The 17,664-nt window shown below is 42.8% G+C and overlaps 2 protein-coding genes across 16 annotated transcripts in view; one reads left to right on the top strand and one right to left on the bottom strand.

Annotated features, from left to right (window-relative positions):
• Positions 1-2,369: 2,369 nt before the first annotated feature.
• Positions 2,370-11,867, bottom strand: ANAPC13 (anaphase promoting complex subunit 13). Of its 4 annotated transcripts, none has more exons than XM_032144249.2 (3): positions 11,849-11,867; positions 7,517-7,642; positions 2,370-3,409 (listed from the first exon to the last, which is right to left on the bottom strand). In XM_032144249.2, the coding sequence occupies exons 2-3, from the start codon at positions 7,613-7,615 to the stop codon at positions 3,284-3,286; spliced, it is 225 nt and encodes a 74-aa protein (XP_032000140.1). In that variant the 5' UTR covers positions 7,616-7,642; positions 11,849-11,867; the 3' UTR covers positions 2,370-3,283. The 4 variants fall into 4 exon arrangements, with proteins under 4 accessions (XP_032000140.1, XP_032000136.1, XP_032000139.1 ...); XM_032144245.2 differs by lacking the exon at positions 11,849-11,867 and adding an exon at positions 11,225-11,311; XM_032144248.2 differs by lacking the exon at positions 11,849-11,867 and adding an exon at positions 10,838-10,979.
• The window catches only part of CEP63 (centrosomal protein 63), a 165,149-nt gene continuing 158,480 nt past the window's right edge, over positions 10,996-17,664 (top strand). For 7 of the 12 annotated variants that reach the window (XR_009211720.1, XR_009211721.1, XM_058433771.1 and 4 more), the window contains exon 1: positions 10,996-11,314. Coding sequence is in view for 6 of the 12 variants with exons in the window: in XM_058433771.1 (XP_058289754.1) it covers positions 11,139-11,314 (176 nt within the window). In the remaining 6 variants the exon portion in view is untranslated. The other 5 variants (XM_032144232.2, XM_058433766.1, XM_032144225.2 and 2 more) reach the window with 5 other exon arrangements.

Genomic DNA, 17,664 nt, shown 5'->3' with positions numbered 1-17,664 from the left:
CTCTCTAGTCAGAACCTTTCAATGACTTAGAAAAACTTTTTTTAATCAGACACCTGCCTACCCACCTTGCTTATAATGCCAGTCCTACCTCCTGGCTTTATGCAGTTAGCTCTCTCTGTAAGCAATCCTCATCTCCCAATTCTTTCCCTTATTACTACTACTCATCCTTTGGGTGTTGGCTCACAAGCTCAAGGAGGGTACAAGAGATAGCACATTTCTTTTCTTCAAAGCAAATTAAGTCCATTTGGCCTCACTCTGATGCACTGCAAGCAGACATTAATTCTGTGGTCACTGGGTGTCCTTTCCCCTTCTTAGGGTCTTGCAAGCATTTAGGACACTCATGAATGACCTGGAAAAATGGGTAAAGACCTCTACTCTTCAGTCTATCTGGGTCATTGCTATTATCTTCACTGCCAAGTCTGAGGGGGCCCTTGTAGCAGGGGGTTCCAAGCTTGGAGGTCTTTGCCTCGTCTGAAGACTCAGTGTTGAGGTGCAGGTTTCCTCTGGAGCACCCAACAAACCATGAAACTCTGAAGTTCACCATCTCACTGTGGTACTGAGTTGCACCAGCTTTCCACTACTCCTAAGAGGCTCCTGTCGGCAGACCCTCTTCTCTCCCACCCTCCCCTGCTTCCCAAACAAGGGCTAGGGTTATTATTAAGCATGTCCACTTCCTGCTGTGCACGGGAAGCACACAGGACCTGGTTACTTCCTTGGAGATCGGAAAAAAATTCAGAGACAAAATTAGCATTTCAAATTATGTGCTATAAAAGCTGCTAGTCACAAGGTCTCCCTTGGATTATTCAATATAAATCAGATCGCCTCCAGTCACATTCTCCTATGCTGCAGTAGTACTGTTGGTACCCATTCATTCCCCCAGCTACTGTGTATTGGCTGTCAAAGGTTCACAGCTGTGAGAAGAGATTTTAGTTATTCAGTGTTTTCAGTTTCAACAAGGGATACAGATACAAGCAGCCGAGGCTGCTTCTTACAGAGTGTCCTCTGGAGAGATGTGTCACCTGGCAATGCCTGGGAGGTTACGCTCTCACTGGGGGATTGTGGGAGGGGCCAAGCCAATGACTGACCAATTAATACTCAGTACAAAGGCCTAACCCCTTGCCTCAAAGTGAGAGAACTCTTGGCATCATCATGGCCCAGAAATCCCATTGGATCAGACTGAAGCTAGACTTCAGCTCAAACCACATCTTGGCTCAGCTTCTTTCCCTGCCCTATCCTGTTTACCTTACAGGACTCTTCTGAAAGCACCTCAATAAATCACTTGCACAAGAAATCTCTGCCTCAGGCTTGGCTTCTGGGAACCCACCCTAAGTCACATCTTTTATTTTTCTTTCCTAGCGTACGCCCCAAATTGAAATCATGTATTTGTATGGCTAATGGTTTAATGCCTGCCTCCCCAACTAAAGGCTCCATGAAGGGAGAGGCCATACTTACTTCGTTCACTGCTATATTCCCAGTGCCAGGCATGGTGCCTCCCACAGAGAAAAGCAATATGCAGGCTCTAAACTGGAAAGCTGGCAGGAACCAATAGGCCACAAAGCCTCTCGGCCTCCCTCTCCAGACACTTTTCTTTTTGGGTGTTTTGGTACAGACAATTGAAGAAAGCTACCCTGTTAACAGCAACTTAGCATTTCTTGTGCCCATCATCCTCAAGCCAGTCCTAGACAGAGATTTCGAAGCCCTGGTTGACAAAATCTGACTAGCCCAGATAAGGTCACCTAATTCCTGATACAATGAATTACAGTTCTGGCACCATAACACAAGTTACGAACTTGCCCAGAGGCTATTCCTGGGGGTGGGGGCAGTTCTCAGATGACTGTCATAGACACAAACCAACAGCTGTCTTACACATATCATATTCTGGTTCAGCAGAAATCAAGAATAGCTTTCATATTTTACTGGTCTACTCATATTCCAGGGAAAGGCTAGGCAGGATTCACACGAACATTTGTCAAGTTCTTAGATGTTAGTGTCTCAGAGATTACATACCACAAGTAAGCTGTAAAATCCTCATTTAACAAGAATGTGAAAGAACTGTGGCATTCTAGGTACTTTAATTTTTTGAAAAGCTTTTTCTCTTGTATGATTTTTTTTTTAATATTGTAAGTCTCTTTTCTATTAGGTTGTCTTTCTTTGCTTGTTGAAGGGACTGGTGCCTTCGGGTCTTTATTCTGAAGACAAAAGATTTCTAGGCAGAACTACTGATGCAAAGAGAAGAAATCAGCCTGGATGTATTTGGATTATAGGATAGCTGCTAAAATCATGTTTGTGATTGAAAACCTAAAACAAGCTAATTTGTTTTTTCATGTACCTTTTCCTCCTAAAAGCTAAGTAAACAAAAAGACCCAGCATAAAAAGGATGAGAAGACATTTTAGTTATTCAGTGTTTTCAGAGTTTCAACAAGGGATACAGATACAAGCAGCTGGGGCTGCTTCTTACAGAGTTTACAATCTGGGGAGAGAACATCAAAGACACTGTTTAACAGGCAGATAATTCCAGGAATAAATATACATGAATGTGCTTTTCAAAATACAGGTTCTTATACAAGTGTATAACTAAATACTGATTCCATAGTGGGGTGGTTATAACTGAAAGGGCTTTGAGAAAATAAGAAATGCCATTACTAAATAAAACTAGTCATCCACCTAGCCAAAGATCCTTTTCAGCAGCACAAAAGGAATTTGTAAGGAGAACAGAGGTAACTGTCAGATATCTTTCTAATCTGTAAATTTATCCAAAGTTTGAAAATACCATGAAGAATCTTAGGAATGCCAGTAACCAGGGAATGGGATATTTGCATATCACAACATCTACAGGCTAAATACACTCCGAATGCTTCTCAGTGTGGGGAAGTATGAGAAGTTAATAATTCTCCTAGTGTCTGTTTTCCTTTTTCTTTGCCTTTCCCTCTCATACGTTCAATCACCTGTGTTACAGGACACACGTAAGTAGTTGGAAGGTGTTAAAATTTGACAGTAAAGCAAAATCGGAGGTAGAGGCAAATGTTTAACCAATCATGTTCATAATGCAAGCTACTCAATGAAGAGTTTTAGGTTTAAAGAGCCAAATATTCACTATTACTGAGAAATCTCAGTTTCTCATTCTGGTGAACATTTTCACATCGCACTTTGCTACCACAAACTAAATGGGTGTACATTTTTGAGTGCTGATTTATTACTCAAAGATTTGAATTAGGAGACTGAAACAAAACATGCTTTATCTGTGTACTTTTAGAAAATCCATCCACAAGAAAGGAGCCAAGTGTCAGTTTCCAATGGGGGGAACATTCTCATGGAGGTACTGTAAGGCTAAGTCTGTCCACTTCATTTCTTGTTCTTTGACAGATTCTGTGGTGCCACCATTGTCTTGTTCAGGTTCAGGAAGCTCATTCTGAAAAGATACAATAGAAATTCAGAACAGTAATATATTCTGCGTCTTCTTGGAACTCAAGAACACTTAGAATTAAAGCTTGTGAGTTCCTAGGAACAGGCAACATAATTGATATGTGTATTCTAAAAAAGCTAAAATCATACACGTGAGGAAACTGTCAGAAGTATCATTCAAACATGGCCTGGGCCTTCTTCAGTAGGGAGTGATGGGCATTTTGACTCTGACATTTATGAAGGAGGCACTGTAGCAGAAGGGTTAAGGGCAGAGGCTTTTGGAAGCCAACTAGGATCCAAGACCACAACTCTCCCATTTGCTGGGTTACTTGGGCAAGGTATGCAAACCCTTGGGGCCTTTGTTTCTTCCTTGGCAAATGGGAGAACTAAAGAGCTATCACCTCACAAGACTACTGTAAGGATTAGGTGAGGTAATTTAGATCAAGTGCTGAGCACTGTGTGGGGTATCCATTGCTCAAGGAATATTTGCTATTATTATTAGTGGCTAGGAACACTGAGATGAGCCAATCCTAAATCTTCTTTAGGGGGAGCGTGCTTTAAAAGAATACTAGTTTGCTGGCATATTCCTTAGACACAAGAAATGTATCCAAAAAATTATCTTGGACCCAACATGTCTTTTTTTTTTTGAGATGGAGTTTCGCTTTTGTTGCCCAGGTTGGAGTGTAATGGCATGATCTCGGCTCACCACAACCTCTGCCTCCCGGGTTCAAGCGATTCTCCTGCCTCAGCCTCCCGAGTAGCTGGGATTACAGGCATGCACCACCATGCCCGGCTAATTTTGTATTATTATTATTTTTTTTTTTTAGTAGAGATGGGGTTTCTCCATGTTGGTCAGGCTGGTCTCAAACTCCCGACCTCAGGTGATCCACCCGCCTCAGCCTCCCAAAGTGCTGGGATTACAGGCGCGAGCCGCCGCACCTGGCCCAACATGTCTATATTATAATAAAAATGGAGGTAGGGAAGGAAACACTCAAAATGTAATTAATAGATGAGACCTCCCCCTAGTGGTGGAGCAGAGCAACAAAAAACACAACAAATCACCAATTCACACCCTACCAGCAATTTTCTTAAAATGGTACGTCATGGGCCACACTTACTGTAGGATCTGGGATCATTTACCTGAATTTTAAGTTTAAATGTATTACTACTGAAAACTCTGCTTTGTACTAGAGTTCACAGATACCAATATATTTCTTTTCAATTATCTATGTTTTGTTTTATGGTTAGCAAACTGTTATGCAACATTCAGACTTAAAATTTTCCACTGGATTCTAATTTGTAGTATGTGAATATGTTTTCCCCTCTAAAATTATGCTCAATATATATTAAATGATATTTACTTATCTATATTCGAATCACATACATCTTGTTCTACAAGCCAGATTCAAACATACTTGAACAGATTGAAAAGAGCTATCATTTATTGTAATGCAATAATATATTATCTTAAACTTAAAAAGAAAGTTCAGTCCTAATAATTACTTATAGATGACAAAGAATAAATAGGTCCTTGGTTAATGAATTCTTTCATTCAGAAGCAGACAACTTTGCTTAATTTCATCCTACCTGTGGTATGCTTTCTAAAATAATGTGTCTTTCATTTGGTATCTACTGTCCCTTGCAATATATGCCAACACATAAAATCGCATATATGCCTGGAAAACAAAAACAAAAGTATCATAAACCCAGCCATCCATTATAGTGTACTGTAAAACGCCCTTAGTTCTTTGCAGCTACTCTTATCAAAAGGTGAAATTGATTTCCCCAATCTTGGATTTGGACTGGCCCTGTGAGTTGCTTTGGCCAACAGAATGAAGCTGTCTTGCCAGTGGGCCAGTTCTTGGCCTAAGCTCCACGAAGCTCTGCGGTTTCCTCTCAGGTTGCTCTTGGAACCCTGAAACTGAGAAGTCTGGGCTAGCTTCTGGATACCAGAGACCATGGCATAGTCACCCCATCACCCAGCAGACAGCTTGTTAACTGCCAGACATGTGAGACAGTCCTAGATTACCCAGCCTCCAGACAGTCTGTTGGCTGACTGCACAACACAAGCAAGCTTGGCAGGGATCAGCCGAGCTGGTGCAGACTAGAAGTCCCTCCCAGCTGAGCTACAAAATCATGAAATAAACAGTTGCTCTTTTAAGTCACTAAGTTTTGGGGTGATTTGTTATGCAGCAAAACCTAACTGGCATACACATTGCCTTAGAATCACAAGACAAGTGAAAGGTGTGGATTAGCAGCAGGGCCAAGCCAACTTCGCCTGGAAGTCAGCAGGGAAACTTCCCTCTCCTTCATCCCCTGCCACACAAATGTTCTCCAATCTGAGCCATAAAATTCTCCAGAAGTGGACATCTCCTTTATTTTCTTGACTTTGTTTAGGCCCTCCTCCCTTGCCCAGACCAGAACAATAGCTGGCCAATTGGTCTCACTTGCCCCTTTCTCCGTGTCACACAATCTCTAACAATGCTGCTAAACTGATTTTCCAAAAGCCAAATCTGAGCATAGCAGTCTTGCTTTTAAGACCATTCATTCCTGGATCTCCTGAGTATGAGGTCTAAGTGTGGTATCAAATACCACTCTCAATCTGATCCAAGCCCAACGTTTCAGCCTACTTATGTGACAAACGTATTCTTCATCCACACTGAATGACTCACCATGTCCCAAAGCCTTTCAAAACTCTGGACCTTTATATATCTGTCCCCTCTGCTGCAATACCCTTGTCTACCTCCACTAAACTTCTGGTCCTTCCTTATGACCCAGCTTAAACATGACATTCTCTCAGAAGCCTTTCTGATGCCCACCAGGCAATCAGCCACTTCCTATATGATGTGGATGTTTATGCCTCCACCTAGAATATTTATTATCGCAATTACTTATCTGTAAGTGTTGCCTTTCTAGACCCCTCAGGAGCAGGAAATGTATCTTATGTTCACATAGTCTTATGGCATACAGTAGGCTTCAAAAAATGCTTGTCAAATGAATGAATGAACAAAAGTTCACAAGACAGGATTTGGAACTTCGCAGACCTAGGTATATGTTATATGAAGCCCTACTTACCTGCTACCAGAGTTTGGGCAAGTTGCCCTTTCTGATCCTATTCTTTTCCTATAAAATGGGAATAACAGCACCTCCCTCACAGGGTTGTTTAAGAATTAGAGATAATGTATATTTCCAACCTCAGTCCATGGCATAAAACTGGTATTCAATAAATTACATCTATAATTCTTATTATGCTCTCTTTTTTGACTATTTTCCTAAGCTTGAACTAAGCTATGACTTGTTATTTGATACGTACATTGTTCACTGAACATATTACTATCTCTTATTCGTAAATGAAAATACAGATGAACTATTTTATTTCTTTGTAAACAGCAGCAGCAGATATTCTAACTATAAATTATATTTTATTTAATACTAACTACTCTTCTCAGGGCAGCTGGCATGCTTTAAAGAAAAACAGTCCCGTTTTCCCTTTTTTAGGCCTCTATGACACAAATAGGATTTTAAACAAACATTTATATAAGCAAAACTTTTGGATCACTTATTACATGAGGTTTAACAAACTCCCTGCAGCAGAGTTTTCCAAAGGTAGGGAAGAAAAGAATATTCCAGAAGGCCACTGGCCTAAACGCAAAAGAATACCGAGGTATCTTCTGAATATTTTCCAGGGAACCTAAGATAGGTGTATGCTCCAAGAATGTGAGTTTCTAAAAATGCCAATAGACTGATGAGCCACAGGCAGGGAAGTAAGAAACAGGCTCAAATGCTGCTGCTTCTTGTTCCTCCCCATCTTGCGCATTAAACTCTCATTATTTGGTTTCTCTGGTTTTTGTGTGGTGGACAGAACATGGCTCAGAAAATCTGGGCTCTAGTCCTGGCATGACTCCTAACTGACCTGGCCATGTTAGCTCCCTGAACCACATTTTTCTTCAAATAAAACATACAACTGGATGCTCTCCAGAGGCTTCTAGAGTTAGAGAATTCCACAGCTTTGATTTCTTTGCCACACTAGTTTATCTTCCATTGATATCCCTCCTCCACTAGTTACTGCCAGATCAATACCTTTAACCCATCCTCAGCTCGAATCATAACCTACCAGTGGTATTGCGACATCCTCATAAGGCAGCTTGTCTTCTCGCCAAGCATCATCAATCAAATCCAAGATCCTTCCATCTCTCTGAACCTCACTGTCCATTTTCCTGCAGCTTTGATCTTGTCAAATCTGTAAGCCAAAGAGGTTATTTCTTAAACACAAAGACTGAAGAGATGGTATAATCCACTATTAGGATTCTCCAGGCTTTTTAGTCTGGGGCCACCTTTTGGGAAAAGGTTCATTTTCTCTTTTTTTTTTGAGACAGAGTCTTGCTCCGTCGCCCAGGCTGGAGTGTAGTGGCGCGATCTCGGCTCACCGCAAGCTCCGCCTCCCAGGTTCACGCCATTCTCCTGCCTCAGCCTCCCGAGTAGCTGGGACTACAGGCGCCCGCCACCACGCCCGGCTAATTTTTTGTATTTTTAGTAGAGATGGGGTTTCACCGTGTTAGCTAGGATGGTCTCGATCTCCTGACCTTGTGATCCGCCCGCCTCGGCCTCCCAAAGTGCTGGGATTACAGGTGTGAGCCACCACGCCCGGCCAAGGTTCATTTTCTCATATGGGCCAGGTGACTACTTTGATCACAGTTCCTCTCTCCAACCCCAACTGATACATATTTTATAGTGTATACTGGACAGGCATAGCCCAGTTGACAGACCAGTGTCATAGAGTGTGACAGGAGAGCAACACGTTCTTAAATGAGGCCCTCAAATATTAATACGTTGCATCTCAATGTAGCTCTTCTCTTCTAACTTGAACATTCACCTTTTCCTGTTTGTGATGCCTTTGATGAGTCCCTGACTCATAATGGCCAGCTAAGTTTCCTTTCTAGCCCCTGGCTCAAACTTCAGCATTCTTAGGCACAGGAGTCACATGAACATACTGTAAAGGAAACGGCTTCCTTCCCTAAAATAGTACCCAGGCTGAGATCCGAACAAAGCACTTCTAGGTGAACACCAGTGGTAGAACCTCATACTGCAAAAGTTTCTCCAGTTTCTGATTCCCTTTGGGGTAGCTCCTTCCTTGGAGGTTCCTTCCTCTAATTCTTAACGCTACACTCCCTTTAATTTCTGGCCCAAATGGTCAGGATGCTTATTTAGCTCCTTGACCATGGCTGATTCCCCATTTTTCTCAGAAACTGCTATAATCTAATTCAAAAGGCTGGCTAGCTTGGAGGATACTTCTGGATTCCCTGTTTCCAAGGTTGGGCCCTGACTCATTATAGGCATCATCCTATGGGTGCTCCCTGCTACCAAGTGACAATCCAAAAAGCCTGGAAGCCACTGGCATCAAAGGTACTCTCAGTTATTCTCAGTTTCTGAGACTATGGAGACTCACACAACAAGCAATTTTGGGGGGGGGGGGCGGGGTGGAACCCACCATCTGGAGGTGCTTTTTTCAGAGCTCAGCCTGGGTGATATTTTAAGGAAGGAAGCCATTTCCTTTACAAGCTCAACATCAGACATCGTCTTGCCTTGAGGATTTGTGTTAGGTCTGTAGTTGGTCCCTTCGCATAGTCCAGTTTAGTGTTATCTCAGTATGTTCATGAGCTCCTGTGCCTAAGAATGCTGAGGTTTGGGCCAAGGCAGGTGGAAGTTTTTGTAAAAATGGCTCACAGGGCCGGGCGCGGTGGCTCACGCCTGTAATCTCAGCACTTTGGGAGGCCGAGGTGGGCGGATCACGAGGTCAGGAGATCAAGACCATCCTGCCTAACAGGGTGAAACCTCGTCTCTACTAAAAATACAAAAAATTAGCCAGACGTGGTGGCAGGCGCCTGTTGTCCCAGCTACTCGGGAGGCTGAGGAAGGAGAATGGCGTGACCCTGGGAGGCGGAGCTTGCAGTGAGCAGAGATAGCACCACTGCACTCCAGCCTGGGCGACAGAGCAAGACTTCGTCTCAAAAAAAAAAAAAAGGCTCACAGCTGTCCCCCATAGGATAACTGCAACATATCCCTAACACCTTGGCAAAAGTTATACACAGATTGGTATGGGAAAGGGTTTTTTTTGAGACGGAGTCTTGCTTTGTCACCCAGGCTGGAGTGCAGTGGCACGATCTCTGCTCACTGCAAGCTCCGCCTCCCGGGTTCACGCAATTCTCCTGCCTCAGCCTCCCGAGTAGCTGGGACTACAGGCGCCCGCCACCGCGCCCGGCTAATTTTTTGTGTTTTTAGTAGAGACGGGGTTTCACCGCATTAGCCAGGATGGTCTCGATCTCCAGACCTTGTGATCCGCCCGCCTCGGCCTCCCAAAGTGCTGGGATGTGGGAAAGGGTTTTTACCCCCATGACAAGGATCTGGGCAAAAGTTAAGCAAAATGCGCCCTGCTACTTCTGTCACCTGTGAGCCAGGTGAGGGCTTAATTAATCCAGTACTCAATAATTAACCGAGTACTAATCAGTGGATAACTCAAAGCAAGACGAAGTTTTGGTTATACTTTTGAAGTCCCTGTCTTACAAGAGCTCCCCACTTTCCTGCTGCTACTCCTTTGTCCTTGCTGCTCTGTCTCCTGGGATACCCTTCTCACTTTCCTCAGCTGATCCAAACCTGACTTTCCCAGGCCCACATAGATTTTCCACCTTTGTAAAGTTTTCTCAAATCACTCGAGCTTCAGTAGGCCCTCTATCCTTGAACTCTTGCTTCTTCTCCTAACTTAATCTACTAAACAAGCTAGGTCAGCTTTGTGGTCAATTGCTCAGGTATTATTGTCTCCAACTGTTATGTGTACATTTTGTACCCATGATTCCTTAGTAGATCTCTCCACATTTGGCCTCAATCTTTTTCACCTGTCCCTTCTCCAAACACCTCCAACCCTGTCACATTTTCCAGCCTTGACAGTTAAAACCCCACATCACTAACGCCACTCTTCCTTTCAAGATCAACGCAGGCGTCAGCTCTTGAAGGTCAACATCCCATTTCCGGGATTAGGCGCGAAGCTGCCTTCCCTCATAAGGGGCTGTAAGGATGGGAAGCATCAAGATAATCAATGCCCAGGGCACACTGATTATCTTGTGCACTAAAGCCACCGTCCCAAGTACTCGTCACCCAGTACGACCACTGTTTCCTGAACAAACTCTTCTTACACACGCGACAGTCCCGATGCCGGCAATGCTCTTTGTTTCTTCCTTTTTATTCCAGTGAACCCACAGTCAGTCTAAAAATCTTAGGTCCCAGGTCGCTTCCTGTTGGAGGCCGCCTCCAAACCCCGGGCTGAGCGCGGTCCCGGTACCCACCCCTCCAGGGGTCTCACAGTTCCCTAAGCACAAAGCATGGCACCAACTGGGGAGCCTGTCAAACAGCCCAGATGAATGTCTTTCCAAATACGCGGTACCTGCGTTTCCTGGGACAGGGACACGTCTTATCAATTTCTATATATTATAGTTTTGTAAACATGTATTTATAAGGTCAAAGCGGTAAAGCCTTGTTCCTTGCTAGAAATGAGCCTCGCAGGCCACCACCGTCCGCACCGTACGTCAGGCCGCCCCTCAGCTGCGGCTTCCGGCCTGAGGCAGGATGTACCAAACGTGGAAGCGGAGACGGGGAGGTCTGGCGGTGCCACGCAAGTCCCTTTCCTCCCGACACAGAGTGCAGTAAAGAAAACGGTTATGAACGTAAAGTGACAGCCTCGGCCGATGGGAATAGGGGGAAGTCCGACACTGAGCAACGAACGCATTCCCGCGCCTCCAAAACCTAGCCCGGGGGCGCTGGAAACCCTTACCGGCACCCGGCCACCGCCGCAGACGCTTCCTCCTGCCACGCCCCCCCCGCATCACGTGTTTGCACTCTTTCCTCGGATTCCCGGATGTGGGTCAGTTCATTTGCTCTCGTGCAGGGGAAGTCTGGAGAAGACATTGTTTCAATTATTAAAAGTGTGGGGGCAGTGGGCGGAACAAACGCGCCGACTACAGAGGCTGGACGTAAGCTTAGCGGTGGCGCGCGTGCGCAGCGCCGGCCCGAGGTAAAGGCGGGAAGGCTCAGGGGCGCGCTTGCGGCAACTCTGTAACCGCCTGTGCGCAAGTCGGAAGGGAAAGGGGCGGGCGTGTCCTGGTCTAGAGGCGGCCCAGGCTGCCTTGGTGACTCTGGCTTCGCGGCTTCAGGGCTTGCGGCGGGTTCGCGCAACGGCCTGCGAACCACCAGGCGCGTCCCCGCCGGCTCGGGTCCGCCCCGGAGCCCCGTCCCTCGGCCTGGCCCGCTATGCCCTGCACACCGGCGGAGTCCAGCATGGCGCAGCCCGGCGTGCGGTTCGGCCCCGCCAGGTGGTCAGCCCTTCCTCGGAGGCCGGGGTGCTGGGGGCGCTTCAGAGAGTGGCCAGGTGGGCGAGCGAGCTGCGCCCAGTACTCACCTTCACCGGCGGTCCCGCTTTCCTTTTCAGCGGAGAGACCCCAGTGCGGCCTCCCTGCCAGGGCTGCTGTCTAGCTAGCGCTGTTGGGACTACTTCATTCACTGCCCAAGGGGGCCCGCTCATTTAGGGTGGCATGTTAAGTCTGGCAGCTTTTAAAATAGTGAGTTGGTTTAAACGGTTATGTTAGTACAAGAGGTGCGGAAATGTGGCAGAAATCGTGGACTGAAATTGGAGTACCCTGAACTAACTGCTCCATGAACACAAATCAGGGATAGAAAGAAATAAGGACGGTTTCTTAGGAACACTTTAATCATGGAGATACTTGAAGACAGTACATTTAGGTTTATAATGTGGTTTTTCTTATGTCCCTTACGATATCAGGAGAGTAAAGATGAGTATGATGTCAGAGACTAGTCATCTTTTGTAGTTTCAGCACCGTACGCTGATACGCACAAAGTAGTTTTCCCTGAGCCTTATGTCCGGTTAAACGTATCAAAATAATTTATTATTTTAATAAAGCAGTATTGTAGGGTAGATGCCCTGTATTTATACAGTTCCTCAAGTGCTTGCATTTATTTTTTAGATACTAGGAAATCATAAGGATCGTTGATTAGATTTCTGTTAGCTGTAGCTTAATGATAAAGTGTATATATTTTCTTAATTTGGCATGCAGTACCATTTTTAGATTAATTTTTATTTTGAGTTTGCCTTTTGACTATGGCATTATCAGTGATCAGGGTAGTAAAAAGCTCCGAAACTAAAATGGAGTAGAGATTTATAAACAGGCACACTGCCTTTTAAAATGTATGTAGATGCAAATCTAAAAGTTGTTTGTAAAAATTGTATATGTTGATTGTACTGATGCCATTTCCTCTCGTTAAAAGGTGGAAGACCTTTGCTTAGTCCTTTCTGTTCTAATTTATGTTGTGCTGGCAGATGGTGACAGCATCATTGCTTCCTGCTTTCAAAAAATGTCAACTTGACTTGAAATGCAGCTAAAGCCAACATTGACATAAGGTTTCAGGAACTGAATCTCCGATCTTTATGTTATTTTAGTCCGCCTCCCTGTCCCCATCAGGAGCTAGGTTTTTCAGTTTTACAGAGCCACAGTACTGTCATTACACATATACAGATTAATAAAAATTCTCTAATGTCAATATCCAGTCAGATTACGATTTCTTCAACTCTCTCTTAAATGCCTTTTTACAATTAGCTTGTTTGAACCAAAATCCCACAGGGATCTGCCTGTTGTGTTTGGGTGATGCATATTTGACATCTTTTAATTTTTATTTGTTCCCTCATAGCTATAGCTATGGGATTAGCCCCTATTTTTCCTTACAGTTCTAAATTTAGCAGATTGCATTGCACAATATCCTTTAACATGTATCTCTGTTGCCTTTATGTCCTCTAAACTAGGGGCCCCCAACCCCGGGGCTGCAGAGCAGTACCAGTCCGTGGCCTGTTAGGAACCAGGCTACAGAGCAGGAGGTGAGTGACAGGCGAGTGAGCATTACCTACCACCTGAGCTCTGCCTCCTGTCAGATCAGCCGTGAGGTTAGATTCTCCTAGGAGCACGAACCCTATTGTAAACTGCGCATGCAAGGGATCTAGGTTGCACACTTATGAGAATCTGACTAATGCCTGATGATCTGAGGTGGAATAGTTTCATCCTGAAACCATGCCCCTAACCCTGTCCATGTATATTATTCATATTACTGAAGAAGTGGTTGGCCGGGTGCAGTGACTCATGCCTGTAATCCCAGCACTTTGGGAGGCCGAGGTGGGCATGAGGTCAGGAGTTCGAGACCAGTGTGGCCAACATAGTGAAACCCCGTCTCTACTAAAAATGCAATAAAATTAGCCGAGTGTGGTGATGTGCGCCTGTAATCCCAGCTACTCGGGAGGCTGAGGCAGGAGAATCACGTGAATCGGGAGGCGGAGGTTGCAGTGAGCCCAGATCACACCATTGCTCTCTAGACAGGGCAAGAGTGTGAGACTCGGTCTCAAAAAACAAAAAAAAAGTAGTTTGGCCATTCCTCCCCCAAAACATTTCATATGAATTTTAACAAAAAGATATTTACAAAATCTGTTATTTCCACCCTGTCGATGTTGAGAAATTGTCTTCCATGAAACAGGTCCCTGGTGCCAAAAAGGTTGGGGACCACTGCTCTAAACCAGTAGTTAGATGTAGAATTGCACTGTCCGGTATTGTAGCCACCAGCCAGCTGTGGCTAGTTAATTAAAGTGAAATAAAATTAAAAATTCAGTTCCTAGGCTGGGCGCGGTAGCTCACGCCTGTAATCCCAGCACTTTGGGAGGCTGAGGCAGGTGGATCACGAGGTCAGGAGTTCGAGACCAGCCTGACCAACATGGTGAAACCCTGTCTCTACTAAAAATACAAAAATTAGCCGGGCGTGGTGGCATGCGCCTGTAATCTCAGCTACTGAGGAAGCTGAGGCAGGAGAAGGAGAATCGCTTGAACCCGGGAGGTGGAGGTTGCAGTGAGCCGAGATCATGCCACTGCACTCCAGCCTGGGCGACGGAGTGAGACTCTGTCTCAAAAAAAAAAAAATTCAGTTCCTAACTTGCATTAGCCACATTTCAAGTGCTCAGTAGCTACAGATTGCCTAGTGGCTACTTTTTGAACAGTGCAGTTATAAAATATTTTCATAATTGCAGAAAGTTCTGTTGAACAGCACTGCTCTAGAAGCCTGATCAGATTTCACCCTTGTATTTGTTTTTGTTTTGTTTTTTGGTGGGATAGTTGGGGGGGGGGGTTGGGCAGAAAATTTCATAGGTAATGCAATATACTTCCTATTTCATTAATTATCAGGGAAGCAGTGTCTGAGTTGTTTTCTTTTTTTATGATGATAACATTAAACATTATATTGGCATTATATTGGGTTTAGGTATAGTTAGCTCCATCCACCCATAGTGAAATTCTCCAAGACTCTTACACTTAATGGTGAAGTCCTTTTGTGGGGTTATATTGCCTGTATCCGTTATTGCATTGGGGGTTGCAAAGTGGTGATTATCTAATTCTATTATTTCTTCAGTATTTATCAGCTGAGAGTCTTTTATGAAGAACTTTCCCTTACCAGCTGTTTGACTACCCTGAAATACGATTTGTACAAGAAAGGCGAGAAAAATGCTTAATTCTTTCCCTCTATTTTCGGACCACAGTAATGAGTTGGTGGCCTAGCAACCTCCAAAGGTAACCATGAGGGTTTTTGCCTTTTTGTAAACCTATCATCATGAACTTATAGACTTTCTATTTAAACTGTTTCAACATATGGCAGTTGTGTTTTTAATACTCAAATTGTTTCATCTTTGGCCAGTGGGAGCTCCTTAAAGTTGGCTCCTATTCCATTTGATATGACCAATAGCTTCGGTAATTTCCTTGCTTTCTGATAAATAATTTTCCTGGCTCATTTATAGATTTCTGGTCTCCAAAGAGCCGTGGTTCTTTTGAATCTGAGATAGTATTTGGAGACCACAGTCTACCTAGGTGGGAGAGGCGTTCTTGCTACTAGGTTACTCATTGGTTCTAGGATTTATAGTGGCCAGAGTTAAGGAAATATTATACATTAAAAAAAAACACAAATATGCAAAGTTCACATTGTTTCCAACATTTAACATTTAAATTTCCAAAATTTAAACTTAATTTTACAGTTTTTTCACACGTTGGTTTTATGTTTGTATCTTTTTTCTGAGTCTTGGTACCTAGTACCATTAATAGAATTAGTTTTTTTCCTCATCCTATGTTATATATAATGGTTTCAAGTTAACAGCCTATTTTATTATCAATATGATTCCTGATTAGTGCTTAGGATTTCTTTGCAATTGTCTTTTATCCTTATTTTATATGTCTCTAGGGAAGTGTATAGTAAAATCATTGTATTTTAAAGGCATATGAAGTAATTTATTGTATAGTTAGCCTGTCAAATTGATATCTAGTTGGTAGTTGATTTATTTTATTTTGTTTCCAATTTTTCAGTAATGCTTTTTTCCCCATTTTGATTTGTTTTATTATATGCAAAACCTTAGCATACTTCCCATAAAACAAGTACCCATAAAACAATTTAGCTTTCATCTCTGTTTCTTCCACTCTGCTTATTTTCCTTCCTTGCTGATACTGTTTTTACTAGTTTTGGGTCTATCCTTCCATTAAAAAAACACGTACCTAAAAGCAAATCTACATGGACAAACATACCTTTCTTTCTTAGGTAAAATATGCTATTATATATACTGTTTTCCATCTTGGGTTTTTCACCTAGTGATATATGTCCTGTAGATCCCCTCTTTAGGAGTACGTAGAGATTGTTATTCCTTTTAACAGTTTCGTAGTACTCCATTGGTGGATGAATATTTAACTTGTCCCCTCTTGATAGACACTTGTGTTATTTTCTGCTATTACAAATAGTCCTGCAGTGAATATCCCCGTGGATATGTTGTTTTGCATTTTTGCCAATGAGCCTGTGGGATAGATTCTTAAAAGTAGCATTGTTGGATAAAAGGGTAAATGCGTATATCAGTTGTTAGGTATTACCAAAGTCTCCTTTATAGCAGTTGTGTTCATTTTGCGTTCCTACCTATTATGTATATGAGTGCCTGTTGTCCCACGGCCTTGTCATCAGAGTATATTATCAAACATTTAATTTTTGGTTAATCTGGTACAGAAGAAAGGGTGACTTAGTGTAGTTTTAATTTGTATTTCTCTTATGAGCAAGGTTGAGCATCTTTTCATATTTTTACTGTCATTTGAATTTTTCTGTGCATTGCTTGTTTATCCTCTCGCCCATGTTTCTATAGATTTTTTGCCTAATCTTTTATAAGCTCCTTATATATTTGGGTAATTAACCGTTTGTGGTAAAACTTTCAGGTACTGTTGTCATTTGTCCGTTATCTTTGCTTGTGGCACTTTTTCATATGAAAGTTTGTTTTTATGTACTCCTATTTCTCAGACTTTCTCATTGTTCCTCCTGGATTTTGAGTTATAGTTTGGACAATTTTTAAAAAACTTTAATATTTTGAAAAGTTTCTCTAATACCTTATTTACTGGTATCAGTTTAATTAGGAGCCTTTCTGGGAAATGCTTAGTAATACTGATTGTTCATCGGAACAGCCATAGTTTACTGGCCATGGTATATCTGACACAACCATAGAGCTTTGTAATGAAAACGACACCAAGGCAGGTAAAGGGACAGAGAGCATTGTTATCCTCCTTTAGACTTGAAGGTTAGGCATATCCCTTCTCTTAGTATGTACACATTTATTCATAATTCTGTCTGGAGTTTTTATTTTCTTCCTGTGTCCCATTTTGTGAATAATTTGGTCTTGGGCATATACTATGATATTTTTCCTTATCTGTAAAATGATAAAGTTAAATTAGAGGCCTGAAGTGCTTTCTAGCTCATAAAGTCTATGTTAATGAATTTCAAAGATTTGCCTATTATAAGACATTTTATTTGTATTCTTTTTCCCTTAAATTTAAAGTGTGTTTTCCTTGCTCCCCACACTTGATGTAAAAGCTTATATTTCCTTTCACTATCCAATTCCAGGTTTCATTGATTTAAAACAGCCTTCATTCCAAAGGAAAGTTATAATTAATAAGTTTTGTTTGTTGAGTTTTGTTCTAACTGCAGAAATGAATAAGATTGTACCAATGGTAGAGGTATACATTTTCTGTTTAATCACATTAGCTTTGCATGTTAGTGGCAAGGAGTAGCAAATTTTCAAACAGTGTTTTAATTTGTATTTAAAATATTACAAAGAATTTCTAATTTTATGTAATTATATGGCATATGCAAAGAAGA

The sequence above is a fragment of the Hylobates moloch genome, unplaced genomic scaffold, assembly GCF_009828535.3.
Source record: "Hylobates moloch isolate HMO894 unplaced genomic scaffold, HMol_V3 SCAFFOLD_22, whole genome shotgun sequence".
NCBI lineage: Eukaryota > Metazoa > Chordata > Mammalia > Primates > Hylobatidae > Hylobates > Hylobates moloch.
The sequence above is the reverse complement of the archived record's forward strand: the minus strand, read 5'-3'. Positions and strand labels throughout refer to the sequence as shown.